Source organism: Chenopodium album, chromosome 2, assembly GCF_948465745.1.
Source record: "Chenopodium album chromosome 2, dcCheAlbu1.1, whole genome shotgun sequence".
NCBI classification, from domain to species: domain Eukaryota; kingdom Viridiplantae; phylum Streptophyta; class Magnoliopsida; order Caryophyllales; family Amaranthaceae; genus Chenopodium; species Chenopodium album.
Genome location: NC_137835.1, coordinates 81,249,645 through 81,264,781, shown reverse-complemented (window position 1 = coordinate 81,264,781; position 15,137 = coordinate 81,249,645). Strand labels below are relative to the sequence as shown.

Below are 15,137 nucleotides of genomic sequence, written 5' to 3'. Positions count from 1 at the left end.
TTTGTTGTTGTGTTTGGTTAACCAAAAGAAAATAAAAACTGGAAACTTAAAATTTTAAAGTAATTGTTATTTTCCCTTTCCTTCTAACATTGAAATAAAGCATGTTGAGTCGAATTTCTTGTGTCAAGTTTTCAGGGAAATGACGATAATATCCTTAAATTTGATTAAAACGTGAAGTAAAAGTAGTTAAAATAGATATATATAATGTCATAGGAAATAGATGTCTACGCCAAACAGAATAGGGAAAGTGATTTCCTAGGCAATTAAATTTCTTACAATGTCAAACAAACAACGTTAGCCCAATTCCAAGGGGAATACAAAAGGAAAGTATTTCCCCGTAAAATTAGAATTCCCATGGGAAAATTATTTCCCATGTGAAGCAAACATCGCCTTAAGATTGCTACATGCCTTGAATTGATCTTGAATAAAACTGATTCTAAATCCAATTCATTCGATCGTGTGATGCAATTGAGGACTCCCATCAGTATGCGCAACAAGACTTTGAGTTGTATGCATGGTTTATTACATGATGCAAAACACCATTGTAATCAATGTCTCTAACTATGAAATGAAAATTTTCAATCCAATTCGATTATTATTTGTATTGGATTGGATTTCAGTTACAACCTAAATAATGGACACCCCTAGGCTCAACTCAACATGTTGAAGCTTCATGTACCACGATCACACCTAATTTCATCAAGTGAATTATGCTTTCTAACTAAATTTAAGCAATCAAATATTCGAATGCAATATGAAATTAGGGTATGTTCAGATTTACTGAAACTTAATTGATTGGAGCTGAACTGAAATGAACAGAGTTGAAATGAATTGTTTACGAGAAAAGGAAATTAAGAGCTGATCTGAACTGAAAATAAGCCGAAGAGAACAGATCCTTAGTGTTCCACAATAATATGAATAATAAACACATTAGTTTAGAAATTTTGTACTTCGTAAGTCATATGATTTTCAATTGCATGCACACCACCAAAAAAGTAAATGTGGATTGTCAAAAATAGTTTCGATTGAATTTTCGAGCCTGAGTGCCGGACTACCAATTTATAAACGGTTTTTAGATAATCTATAATACTTTTAGGCCAAAATGTGGTCAAAATTGAAAAATCCATTATAATAGTTTTAGGCCAAAATGTGGTAAAAATTGAAAAACCCATTCTATCCTAGACTGTTTTTGTGACTTTAAACATGCATATTTTGTCCGAACTTGACCTGACCAGACCCAACCTGACTTGATCTGACCCAACCTGACCTGACCGATCCCTCAAACCAAACTCACCTTATTCCGAAGCTAAGCCTGGTTCAGAGTTCAGACCATGCATTCCAATGTCAAATTACCCATTTACCCATGCAAGAAAAAAGAGAAATAATGGTGGACTTGGGACCCACCGCATGACCTCCAATTTGCAAACTTGCAATATTCAATTGAGAAAGGAATGTAAGGAATGTTCTTCACTTTCTCAGTCTAAAACCCTCACTAAACCCTTCCTTTCCTTTCTTCCTTCTTTCTATTTCCCGCCATTTCTCGATCTTCCATACATTCTTTGCAGTTACCAAACCACTCTCTTCTTCTTCCTCCTCCTCTCAATCGCCATTGATGCAACCATGGCGACAGTTAGTTCAAGAGACATACATGAGATCGTCTCCAAACTCTCTTCCGATAAAACAAAAATTCGAGAAGTATGTAAAACCTAATTATTCGTTGAATTTTGCTTATAATTGTTTGATTATGCTTTCAATTTGATGTTTTTTGATTTCAATTTGATGATCGGATGATTTTAGGAGGGGATGAAATTGTTGAATACGTGGTTAGCAGGCGAAAGGTCGATTAATTTCTGTCGATTTCTCAGTCGTAAGACTGCGATGCTTAGACCAGATGAAATTCCTGGCCGTAAGTCTCGTGTTTCGTCTTTCGAGTTCGTGTTGTGTCGTATTTTTGAATGTTTTAAGGTTTTTTAAGCGGTTTTGAATTTCAATGGTGTGTATGCAGCTGAAACTTGGCCGTTTCTTGTTACTTTGCTGATTGATTGTACAAATAAAGAGATATTGGCGAGTAAGAGGCGGTTGCCGAAGGTGATGTTTGCTAAAACTCTTCGGATTGTTGTGCAACGGGCACATGATAGTAAGAGTTATGGTAAGATTATGGATGGAAGTATAATATATCTATCATCTTTGTAGTGTATCATTAAAATGTTATGAATTTACGATCATGTTTGTGAATTTTGGAATTATAGACCGTTGGTTATTGGAATTGCATACTTGCATTAATGCATCCTATACATTGTTAGGAAGTTATGTTTTATTGTGTGGAGCAATGGTAAGCTTTGACAATTGACATGGTACACAGAAAGAGGCAATTAATCTGTTGTTTTGGATACTCATTGTGTGTAATTGCGTAGAAATTGTAAAATATATGCACCAACAAATGAAGCGCTGTTCACTTTGTTTTAGTCTTTTTATGCATGATCAAATATACAGTGTCACTGTCATACTCCCGAGGGATTCCAAAATTTGACCGTTTGCTCCCTCTTATTTTTCTATCTCCAGTAAATAATGCTGTATTTACGCTTCCATTGTGGAAAATAGCTTTAAGATTTTGATGAATTCTTTGCAAAATTGTCCTTATAATATTATATGACTGTGGTACTTATTGCAAGCGGAGAATTGTCATATTCCTTGCCTCCTTGGATGTGAGATAAATTTACTTTTACAGAACAACTTAGTCCAAGGGCTTGACCTATGTTTCTCTACTTTTATTTTGTTAGTAGTCTATGTATGTGGTGCTTTGCAGTGGAAGTAAAATTGTGGACTTGTTCCTCTTCAAGATTTTATTTATGTGTTCTTCGGGTGGGACAATCATTGTGTATTCAGTTTGGAAGTAGCTGACACAGAATGCTGAAGGCTTCTAATGATGTGTGTTCATGGTGGATGGTGATTATGTATGCTATTGCATGATTAGAGTTCACCAATTTCCATTTTTTTTTCCGTCTCTTATAACAGAATTTTCTTTATTTTTATGGTATAAAAACTTGCAGTATATATAAGGAACACCAATAACTCTAGGATGTATTTCTAGTGTGCATGTATGTATATAAACATGCAGGTCTTTACTTTTAATAGTAGAAATATAGAAAAAAGGGGATTATAGTCTAGTTTAATACTTTTTTTTTTCCACCTATTCACAAACACGCATAATTAAAATTTTTACTTGCTTCTACTCTTGCTAGGAAACAATCTGCCACTTATTGCAGCTGTGAAGTCTCTCTATAATCACATTTGGGATGTTTTAAAAGATGTTCCAAGCTTTCACTCTGAATACTCTATTATCCTGCGGCATATTCTGGCAGTACATGAATATTGTTTTCACATGAGGAATCGTGTCTACTCTGGTGAGTTGCTTTGTATCTTATTTGACATCTGTATCTCTCTTCAAAAAGATGTGGCCTTGTTTCTCTAGGGTATGTGATTTTTGTTATCTACTATATATTGGAAGGGCTTGTGCGTTTGTACATGGAAAAAGTTGAACCAAGTGTAATGGAGGAGGATTCTTGTCATTCCAATAATCCCAAAGAAGAAGTCTTTCGCTGTATCTTGACACTCCATTCTCTAATTGAAAATCCTCCTGGTGATTTTCCTGATCATCTAAGAGAAAAAGTAGTTGAGTTCTTTATCGAGATCTTTAAATCAATGAGGTACATCACTCAATCCTACAAAAATGCTTCATATTGTATTTGTTGCTTTATCTTATTTTGCTAGTGTCTCCCAGAATGTAGCCCTTTACCTTAACTGAAATTTGCAGGGAGGTTGGGAGGATTTCACGCAAGCTAATTGAGTGTCTGAATTCGTATTTGTTAAAAGATGGTCCAAATCTAGGCCGTCAGTCCCTGGATGTTCATAAGTCTGTGAAGCGATTTGTATTTGATAATTGGCATATTGCTGATCGTGATCTCAAGGTCTCAAACTAATTAACTTATGCCCTCTGCAACATTTACATGTGATTCCTTATATCTGCCAATTCAACTAATAGATTTGTATCTATTTTGTAGGATGGGTTTATTTTGTACATGAAGTTACAGCTACATTTGATGAGAGTTAATGAAGATGAAGAAGATAAAGATAAAAATAAAGATAAAGATGGCATCCCTTTAGTAGAACAACTTTTAGAGCTACTCAGTAAGGAGCTAGATCAATACAGTATCCCCAGCGTTTCTGCATCACGGTGAGATTTCAGTAATTTCTGTCCCTATTCCTCCTCTTGATTCTAGTTGCTTTAGTATTTTGAGGTATATGGAAGTGCTTGTTAGAGATCAAGAGGTAGATGGTCTTGTTTGTTAGAGGCGATTAGATTTCTTAGTGGAGCTTGATATCTGGATTTTCCATGGACATGCAAAGCCTCCAGAAAAATTCTGACTAGATACTGTCTAGAATCTCTAGATGTTATCTAACAAAATATTAAAGTAACATTTTGACTCACTTGTTGCTTTTCCATGGCTTCTTTGTCGTGGAAAGAACAATTTTTTTTACTCACCTTGGAAAAAATACCCACTCATGTATTATATCTAGGATTGATATTAGAATTGAGAAAATATTGTTTGCTTTTCTTTTGAAACAGGAGTAAAAATTTGATCATCTGTCAACCTAACCACAGAAACAATGCTGATTTAGCAATAAAATAATAATGGTTTATTGTCAATCTCAGGTCTGACGCATCAAAAGATGAAAAGTTCGGAATGTTAGCTAGCTCTTATCGTAGTCTACTGGAGCTAGCAGCACTTGTTTTCTACAGGGTAGTTATCCTGAAGCTCTCTTATTTGTCATACTACGCTGCATTGATATAGCTGCCACTTTTCTTGTTTAAATGATTCTATCATGTCGAGAAATTGTTTCTAGATAAGGTAGAACTTTTGATGAATTTCACTGTATATATTGAGGGACAATATTATTCCCTCTCTCTCTGTCTCTCTTGAAGTGAGAAAATTGACATTATACTCTTCCTCATTCATAATTATGTAATTGTCAATCTGTCGTTCAAGTGCTGTCAGCCTCATTCCATTGTGCTTAGACTCATCGATGAGTATTAGGGAGACGTGGGAGATGAACCTTTAAATCATTTATAGTTTTTTTTTTTCCCATTACTGAAATTTGTATTTGGAGAATGTAAACCTTAGGGCTCAAGGTATCCTGTTTAAAGAATCTAATATTTGAAATTAGTGCACCAACCACACAAGTCATCATCTTAGAAAAGGCCCAAGTTTAAACCTGGCCAAGTAAGGTAAAGTACTCTGTCCTGCAAAAAATCACATCACAGAAAAACAATCCTTATTTTTCCCTAGTTACAAAATTAAAAGTGTAGCTGGGCATGCTGATCTCCAAAGATTTGGATTAATTGCTCATTATTCCTTTCATAACTATACATAATTACATAGGCAACTAGCAAATGAGCCAATTTAGAAGGAAATGAAGCCCAACAAATCCCCATCTTTCAATGGATTTAGGGAAAAAATAAAAATATCTTATATCATGTTAATTTGATTGCTGCCTCACTGGACTAGTAGAAAATATTTTATAGACATTTTCATCCCTGCTATTTTTTTCAATATTCACTTAGAGAGTAGAGACAGGCTTGTAATCATGCCAGTACTATCTTGTTTGCTCTTCTTTGCAGGCATGTGTTGGTGTAATTAAAAGACCAGTGGCTGAAAAACGAGCAAGGAGGGAAAATGCTGCAGCCTACTTGCAAGAACAGTTGACAAGAGGAAAATGGCTGTGGTAAGCTTGAATGCTAAATTTATATATGCTTTATTGAGTAAATATTGTTATTATGTATATTAACGTGGCCTTTTGGGGATATAAATACATTTGTTTTTTCTTTTCGCGGGGCTATGTTGTTGACTATTTGACTTGTAAATTGATAACTGAAAGCAATGACATGCAGGGGAAGTGGTTGTTGTTACCTCCTATAAATCTACTCCCTCTTTACTACATACTACGTATGTTGATTCATATATTTAAGTAAATAGTGTCAAAAGATTGATGTTACCCTATAGCAAATTTATTGAAGTTTGGCCAGTTGGGCTACCTTTTAAGGCCCAGTTCTGTTAAAAAATTATTTTGATTAAAAGTTGAATCAAACAAATCCTAGAGTGTCTTGAGTTAATTAAAGCTCTCTCTCCGCAAGATAATTAAATAGTCTACTTAAGCTTACATTTACTCAGTAAACTCGAGCACAAATAACGGGACTATGATAGTTACGAACCTATAACTAATTGACCACTCAAGTTATTCAACTTAAAGATGACTACCATCTTGTCAATTTTCTACAACTTAAGCTACAGAAACATAATTTAGTCATTTGTTTTTCTCTATATCGCAATTTGTTGACATGGGTTTAGTTCATGCAATATCTCTTTGCATAGGACCTTTAATTTCATGATTTTTGACTTAAGTGATTTTGTTGCAATAAATTTTCTAAGTTTATCTTTGCTTCGTGTTTTGATTAGATTTAGTTCCGTTTTGTGCTTGTTGTTAATAAGGAATTATATACTAGCCTAATAACACATTCTTGTTGGTTAAATTTTTGTACTAGTATATATAAAAAATGAATATCCTCTTACTATGACTTATTTTAAGTAAAGTTTTGCCTACTACATTAAGAACTTTGTAAGACTTGTTTTACTGATCCAGAATACATGGCTCAATATACTTATACCTTATAGAGTTAATTTTATATGGAAGTTCAAGTTCAAGGTCTAGCACATTTTAACTTGTGATCTGATAACTTGGACCCAAATAAATGAAACAGTTCCAAAGTTGAATCAGTTTTTAGTCTCTGTATCCAACATGACCAATTCAATTGCCGGATCCATCTATGGTAATCATGGGTCAAGGTGGGTGAACTTTTATTAATGAATCTAATTAATTGCAGAGATTTGAAGAAATAGGAAGGTTTGTAAATTTTTTGATTTCTAATATATGCTTATGATGTTTGTTTTGATGAGTAATGGGTTCCTTGTGATTCTTATATACTGAGTGTACAATCTGGAATATATAAGATTCATATATCTAATGGGGATTTACAACAGGCATGCTGTCTTTTGTCATCTATGCCACAGTCACCAATCTCGCTTACCTAAGGAACTTTTTGCATATTGGTTTGACGGCATATGCTCCAGTTTGGAGAGGTATATTTTTTTTCTTCTTGATTCTCTTTCTTGATCTTTATACATCCCTCTTCCTTACCCCCTCCTGCTCTCCCATTTGAGAACTTATAACCTGGATCACTGGACAGGGTAATTCAACGGTTTTTAATTATGAACCCCCCTGCCCTGCCTAGAAATGGTCAAATCTTTGTTACGAAAAAATGGAAGATTGACTGCATAAGAATTCCACATCAAGGGCATCAACCCTGTTTTTCTTCTTGCTGACGCTCTCTGATGTGGTACTTCACTACTTTGGGGTTAGTGTCAGCCACTGGCATTGTTGTTGGTAGACTAAGCCCTTGCTGGTTTCACTAGGCGGATTTGTCAAGATTCCTCTCTTCACCTGCATAGCCACCTTCGAAACAACAACAAAGCCATTGTCCCAAAGTGACATGGGGTCGGCTAACATGAATCTTCATAAGGAACCGTCCACATAAAATGTAATAAAGACAGAAAAAAGATACAATGAAAGAGGAAAAAAACAAGAAATAACACAGCGAGCAAAAAATGGGGCGGAGTAAAGTGAATATTTTAAATAAAATCGAGAAAGTTTTATAGAAGGGGTTAGGGGAGATAAAAAAGAGAGGAAAAACATGTGCTTAAAAACACCAAACAGTTTGAGAAAACCTTAAAAAAGGAATTAAGTATAATTTGCAAATGAGTTTAGGTACGAAAAGTATGTATTTATATTGAAAGTCTGACATGTCTTCTACATAGAATTTCTCCCTCTACTTTTCCCTATCCAATGCTGTATTTGATGTATTGCAATAAGCTGGCTGCCAGATCTTGAGCACTTGTTTTGTCGTAGACTTCAGCAAGCTCTATGCCTTTTAATCTCTTGATTTTTTTTTTTTTTTTTTTTTTTTTTTTTTTTTTTCTGTAATGGTTGGCTGTGTACTGTTAGACTTAACCTGATTCTTGTTTGTTCCAACTTCTGAAATGCCTGGGTGTATCTTTTCTCTTTTTGAATAATCATCTTCTCATTTATCTTCTATATTTTTCTTCAAATCATTGTATCAGAATATTGGCTAAGGGGTGTATCTTAGTAGAAGCTATTTTCTTTTCGTTATTATACATCGTATATAATATCATTGTAATCAATGTATAAAAAAGCTGTGCGCTAGAGCGAATAAGTGATTAAGGTACGCACCTCATGTGCGCCTCATTGATGCGCCTCTCCTAGGAAACATGCCTAGGCGTGCTTTTATATGCTGTTCATAATAAATTAATAATAATACATTATTGCCTTTTCAATGTCTTTTTTGGGCTAGTTGGTTAGAGTTAAAACTGCAGTTACTTGGTCCACTAAGATCCAATCAATGGAATGGATGTATTCATGTTTGATTTGTTGCCATTATATTGTAATTTAAAGGTAAGGTAACAAATATTTAGCCTTTTTATCTCAGGGATAAACTTGAGTAGTTGCAGTTGTCAATGGCCTTTTAATATTTTTTTTTGCCTTACGTGTTGACTGATTCTTTGTTTATCTGGTCGTTGTTACATGTGCTATGTTGTAGAATCCTGTCTGATGCTAATGTGGAGCATTCTTATGATGGTCTGCTGTGGACACTACGGTATGCTGAACATAAAAAAATATCATTTAGCTCTGTGATCTTGTCAAGTTTCAACCTGGAATCTTTCTGTCAACTCTTTCTTAGCTTAAATTTAAGAAGTCTTTTTACAATTTTCACAACATATCTTCTTTATTTGTTTGATTACAATTTCTTTAATTTTCATCCCATGCATGAAGGAGCTTACATCACCTCTCAATTGTGCTTCTGCCCCTAGTGTCTGTGGAGAAAGACCTGCTGGAGTCGTCTTCAATCTCAAACAAGGTATACTATTATTATGATAACAATTCTGATTCTGGGTATAATCAACTGGTTCAGTCTCATATAAGTTATCTTTTCCTCTGTTCGAAAGAGAGCCTTTGTTTAATAAATAAGGGCTTACCTCTTCGCGTCCAATTTTTCAACAAATAATTATACGTAATCTTGTGGTGTAAGAAGTCAGATGTGAAAGTGAATCCTTGATATGTATATATTCTTTTTTTTAATCAGATATTTAATGAAGATAGGGCTTGACAAAGGGATGTATTGTGTATGAGCTACATTACATGCCTACATGGTCCTTTGGTCATAACGCATTGAGAACCCTAACTCCCTAAGTGAAATAAATAAAACAGAAATATTAAGGGAAAATTTTCTTGATAAACCCTAAGCTCTTCGATCTTGATCAAAAAAAGAAAAAAAGAGAAAAAAAAAAGATGCTAATGGATCTAATACTTGCTATGAAAGTGATGATTGTTCTATAGTGGTTCAATGATGATGGCCTGCTTCTAGATTAGCTTATAATTAGTTCATTTTCCACATAATCTATTGCTCAACAAGAATGCATTGGGGTCCTAAAAAGAGCCTCAAGATGGTTCTGGTTTAGCTTCTATGGATCGGCTGTGTTGCATGTCAATTGGAAATGAGTTGGGTTAATGTGTGTTGCTGGAGCATAGAGCTTTGACTTTTAGGAGTTTTTCGTAGTAAATATGCGAACTTGTAGATAGGTGTCTTATGTGAGTAATTCTTTTCTTTTGGTTGTATTTTCTCTTATTCTTTGCTATAACCACAAACTATTTTCCAAAAGGAGATAGGTTCAAACATTGTACGCTGGCTTACCTATGAGGCTATTAACCAAAATTAGCTGAGTGGCCATTTCTTTTATCTGTTTTTACCGTGATATTATAATGTGAGTTCTGAATTCATATAAGACACTGAGATTTTGGAAAATTTCAAACTAAAGCCATAGTTTAGTTCATACGAATATTTCACTTCAATTATCTAGTCTGTATTCATTGTTGGAAAATGGTGATATTGGTTGCATTCAATTTGGCAGATTTTCCGAGGTTGGCAAACAGTTTGGAGCTGCCTTGTTCATGGTTTCCCAAAGCTCAGCAGCATCACTTCTGTTGTAAGTACTAATTTGTAATGTAACAGACTACTTTACACAGTTACCTTTAATTCTATGGTTAATTTCATTAGAAAACTAATTTGTATAGATAGAAAACACATGATTCCGGTGTGCAGTTATTTATGCTAGAATAGTTACTAAATGCATGCTGATGAAGCAAATTTCTTTCTTTTATTATAAACAACGCGTTCTATACTTTTAGTAGTCTTAAATGTGCACTGCAAAAGATAAAGCTTAGCTGTCAAAAGTCCTATTGAAGTTACGAACCAATAAGTTGTTTTTTCCCCCCTTCTACAGTAGTCTATAGGGAAGTCACTATTTTTTCTTACATGTTATAGATTAGAACTCTTGGTTTCTTTAGCATTGCTCTTTATAACATTTAAATAAATACCCCTTTCACTAACCCCTTCTGGACCGACTTTGATGATGTGCAGGCAGACGCTGCGTTCAGACTGCTTGGATATTTGGTCTCACATGTGTGTCTGCATTCATATTACCTTAACATTACTGTTGAGAGTCAGCATTCTGCTATTGGTTGTTAATGGAAATCAGATAACCTCAGCAATTAAACTATTTAAGTAAGCTGCTAATTATCAATTTTCCAGGATATGCTGAATATGACAGAAGTACCGCAGGATGTTTGGGACCTCCAATGCTTCAGATGTATCTCATCTCCGTAAGCTTTTTTTACTTTTTAATAAGATTTTGCACTGCTACCCTCAACCCGCTAATCTACTACGAATTAGTGTATAATTACTTGACTCCTATAGAAAAAGCTGATAAAAAGGGTGTTGAACCTGGACAATGGGGAGCTCTACCCTTGATAATCCATTGGCTCTTTATTTCCTAGTGCACCACCAGATTGTGAAGGGAACATCTTCCATACTTAAGCTAGCCTAATGTTGTCATTGGGGCTCTACCCTTAATAATTAGCCTTTCTTAGAGTCAAACTCATGGGGATCCCCCTGGCTTGTCTCTTTCAGGCATAATTCAATCTTGGTGCACTTTTTTCCTTTTTGTCTCCTTTTAATCTATCTTTTGTTTTTAGTATGTATTTATATTAAAAATTAAAACTTTTGAGAGATAAAGTTGAGAGTGTTTTTTTAGGAATCAAGTGAATACATTGTGAAGTCAGTGTATAAAACCTAGTCCTGAGTAGTTTAGTGGCAAGTTATTAGTGGCTTTAGAAATTAGCAATTAAGCATATATTAAAGACATTAGACATAGCTTATCTTTGTGCTGCACTCTTCCCCCCACCGCCCTTTTCTTTCTATGCAACCTTATTTGCAGATTTATTTATTATTTAAATTTTTCTACAGGTCTGCTCTGTACTTCATTTCTTGTTATTTCTCCAGAAAAGGCTCTCAAGTAAGCTTGTTATCCAATAGTCTCCATGTTTTCATTGTTGTATTTTGTTCCTGATTCACATGTTCTTATATGGGCATTATTGCCATGCATCTGTCAGCAACTGTTTTATTATGCTCTTTTGCTATTCCCTTCTCTGTTTGTCAACATACTTTAATCTTGTCATGCCTTCACTGGGTTTGGAATTCTATTGCAAGCTCTAAAATCTTTTGTATTGGCGATGGTTACAACATTAAGGCTCTGTTTGGTAGGGCGTAAAACATTTTCACTCAAAAGTGTTTTCCCATTTTACATTGGTTGGTTTGGTGTAAACATTAAAATGTAAAATTTGGGGTGGAAAATCATTTTCCACCTTACTGAAAGCATTTTCCCCCCAATTTAGAAGGAAAACATTTTCCATCACAAGTGGAGGGAAAACATTTTCCTTCACAATTGAAGTAATTGATTTTCAGTTCAACTAAACAATGAAAAATATTCAAAATGAAAAATCATTTTACATGCAACCAAACAACGAAAAACCTTCATAAAAATGAATTTTCCAATGTAAAAGGTTTTCCATGAAAAATTATTTTCATCTGAAAATGTTTTACACCCTACCAAACGGGGCCTAACAACATTTGTCAGTTTTCACTTTCTAATTTCAATTTGCTAGAAGATCTACCATGGATAGTTCTGTGTAAAATGAGGTGATGTGCTCTTCTTTAGGGTGTTAACTCATACTCCTCTGTTCTAGTAATATTGCAACACCTGGACTTTTACACTATTCATCGCGCTTGTTTGACCACATATTATGATTTATACGTAAAGTAAAATATAGTCATGTGGGGTCTTGTTAGATTTGTCTCGTAAATTCTTTCACAATATCTACTTTTTATAATTTTTACTCATATAATTATAGATATTTAACATATAAAATGTGTTTTAGGGTGCGTAATTTCATCCTTGTTTCAATATTTGTGGAACAGAGGAAGTATATTGTATGCATACCTCAGCTGTTATTGTGTAATTGAGATAGAGAACTTGCAATGGTTACCAAAAGTAATATTTACTTACAAATAAGCTTCATTGAAATTACTTTGGTGGTAACAAGGTGACTCATGAGAATTTTGTAATGTGTCATCTTTTTTTGCAGGGTGATCTACGTGACAACTTATATCTCAGACAAAATATTTTGAGAGGAGTTATGAGTATTATCAACACAAGGGTTAGTGACATCATAGTAGCTAAACTTCAATGAGTGTGAATCATTATAAGCAATCTGATTAGTATCTTTATACTCCATATTACTGTATTGTGCTAAACACTTTGTCACGTAAATTTATTGGAATATGCTATAATGGAGTTTTAATTTATCTTGAGATGCAGGAGACTCTCACTTTGGATGAGCATGTGGTTATATTATTGCCAGCAGCACTGTATGCAATATGTGTGGGAGTTTCTATAATCAAGGATCATCGTGGAGGGTTTTCATCTTATTGTGATGATGAAGCTGCTGGAAAGGAAGTTGACTGGCTTAGAGTAATCTATGTAAGTGTATATCTACGGAAAGAAAAGTTGACTGAATTTTTCTGATACTGATTTCGAAAATTCTTCCTCCCAAAATATTATCATTCAATAAATGTGATTGCAACCTTTTTTTTTTGAAAATTTAATAAGTGAAATGCACCCTTGGCTGGGTATGCTAAATAGTTGAAGGATTTTGGTGCTATAAAATAATATATGGGAGCTTCTTTCCTGTATGTTTTCATGTCACCATTGTCATATCTGTCTGGGATGAACATATTGAAAAAATTTCATTGGTTTGGGCAATTAATATCTCAAAAGTTGCTATGATGGATTCCATTGGTTTTTAAGATCAAGTAGTTAATTTGAATTGTTGAGTGATCCTTGAATGATGATCATTTGTGTAGGGAGATCAACAAAAGCATGAGGAATCTGATGAATATTTTGATTGTTTTGTACATACCCTTGCAGAAATCAATTTTGATCACCAGGACAAGGTATCTGAATCTTACTTTGGCTATTGTTTGAGTTCTCTATGTGTTCGTAAACAATCTTTGCGGTTTGCCTGATTGATATGCATTGATCAGTTGATCCCTAGGACCTTGTCACTTTTTGTTGTAAATATTCAACATAATTCAACTATAATTTGGATTCACAAAACACAACAGTGGAACACGAACACCATACAACTTGGGTCCTATTTCTAATCTAAAACACTAACTTAGATATTAAGAAACTTCTTAGTGGCATGGGCTGTGAGATGGATCAGAAAAATTATAATTCTTGTAGGGTTCGGCCTAACATTAGTGATTCATTGCAGTAAGCGGCTGGTTCTGCTACCTAAGTGATAATGGTTGGACTATTTCCATAAATTTTTACTAATTTCCAAGCTGATGCTAGATATTTCAAAAGGTCCCATTATAGCTTGATAAGCTAAAAGATCTTTTTTGAAATCAAGCAATTCCCATGAAAGTTTTTATGCGCACCCTTTTAACACCTACTTTTAATACACCTATATATTATAAAGTAAGATTCGGACTTAGATTACAATGTTCGTGTACAACATGTACTCAAATAGTCTGGCTAGGCTAATTTCACAAAATTTTGATGTCTGAACTTTAAAGTGCTGTTGCAGCAAGTTTTACTGAATGTAACCCATTGAACTCCTCTGTTAAATTGGACAAAATTGAATTCTTAGAATATCGTGTAGTAGGGGGTGTTGGGAGTTAAGATTTACTTACTAATGGGAGCTGGCTGATAAAAGGACGTGATTGTATCATTATTAAATGAACTAGGCTGTTTTAGTTGACACAAGTGCACTAGAGGTAATTTTATTAGTGATTCTCTGTTTTTAGGTGCCATTATCTTGTAACTCTCGAGGTGTGCGCCTCCCACGTCAGCTAAGAGATCCATTGCTGAATGAGATGGAGAACTGCATTCTTTATGATTTGCTGGATAAAAAGACAGAAAAGAATCTGTCTGACATCTTTCTTCGTTGCTCGCTATTGTCTAATATCCTTTATGGCTCTGTTTTAACCAGGTCAGTCTCTCTCCTACTTAACAGTGTGTACCGCTTTTTGATCGCTTCTACTATTTCTAGAAATAGATTTCCACGTGTTGTTAAAATCAGCTGTTTATCTCCTTTTTGATGTTATTGTAATGTGGCATAGTCCAAGTGTTTCAAATTCTTCTTTTTTACTTTTTCATGTTGTGCATTTTTTAACATAAGATATTGTTGAGATTCAATTCTTATATTGTGGGCCTAGGATATCCGGATCCCTTGCATATTCTTTTTAGTATGCCTACATGTTCTTTATAAACCTCTTTGGTTTTTTTAGCATACCTTCATAATATACAATTATATTTCCACACTTCATAGTTTGCAGCATTTGACTTTTGCTTTATTATAACTTTAACTACATATTTTTACTTAAGTGTGAGGTACATATAATCTATGTTATTTTGTGAAATGTTGTTGGATTAAACTCAATGCCTATATATAAGATATCTAATTTTGTACATAGTAATTATTTTGATAGACAATCAAGATATTTATGGTCCAAGTTTTGTGTGTGGATTTAAAGAATTAAGGAC

At 34.2% G+C, this 15,137-nt stretch overlaps 1 protein-coding gene across 1 annotated transcript in view; it reads left to right on the top strand.

Annotated features, from left to right (window-relative positions):
• The first annotated feature begins 1,503 nt into the window (after positions 1 to 1,503).
• The window catches only part of LOC145603050 (serine/threonine-protein kinase ATM-like), a 48,504-nt gene continuing 34,870 nt past the window's right edge, over positions 1,504 to 15,137 (top strand). Inside the window, exons 1-20 of the mRNA XM_081659182.1 lie at positions 1,504 to 1,695; positions 1,798 to 1,906; positions 2,006 to 2,149; positions 3,243 to 3,404; positions 3,509 to 3,707; positions 3,815 to 3,968; positions 4,062 to 4,234; positions 4,715 to 4,802; positions 5,681 to 5,784; positions 7,098 to 7,196; positions 8,732 to 8,788; positions 8,965 to 9,049; positions 10,101 to 10,175; positions 10,610 to 10,651; positions 10,781 to 10,851; positions 11,495 to 11,543; positions 12,673 to 12,744; positions 12,906 to 13,067; positions 13,451 to 13,540; positions 14,399 to 14,583. Coding sequence (XP_081515308.1) covers positions 1,621 to 1,695; positions 1,798 to 1,906; positions 2,006 to 2,149; positions 3,243 to 3,404; positions 3,509 to 3,707; positions 3,815 to 3,968; positions 4,062 to 4,234; positions 4,715 to 4,802; positions 5,681 to 5,784; positions 7,098 to 7,196; positions 8,732 to 8,788; positions 8,965 to 9,049; positions 10,101 to 10,175; positions 10,610 to 10,651; positions 10,781 to 10,851; positions 11,495 to 11,543; positions 12,673 to 12,744; positions 12,906 to 13,067; positions 13,451 to 13,540; positions 14,399 to 14,583 — 2,195 coding nt within the window. The 5' untranslated portion in view covers positions 1,504 to 1,620. The remainder of the gene's footprint in view (positions 1,696 to 1,797; positions 1,907 to 2,005; positions 2,150 to 3,242; positions 3,405 to 3,508; positions 3,708 to 3,814; positions 3,969 to 4,061; positions 4,235 to 4,714; positions 4,803 to 5,680; positions 5,785 to 7,097; positions 7,197 to 8,731; positions 8,789 to 8,964; positions 9,050 to 10,100; positions 10,176 to 10,609; positions 10,652 to 10,780; positions 10,852 to 11,494; positions 11,544 to 12,672; positions 12,745 to 12,905; positions 13,068 to 13,450; positions 13,541 to 14,398; positions 14,584 to 15,137) is intronic.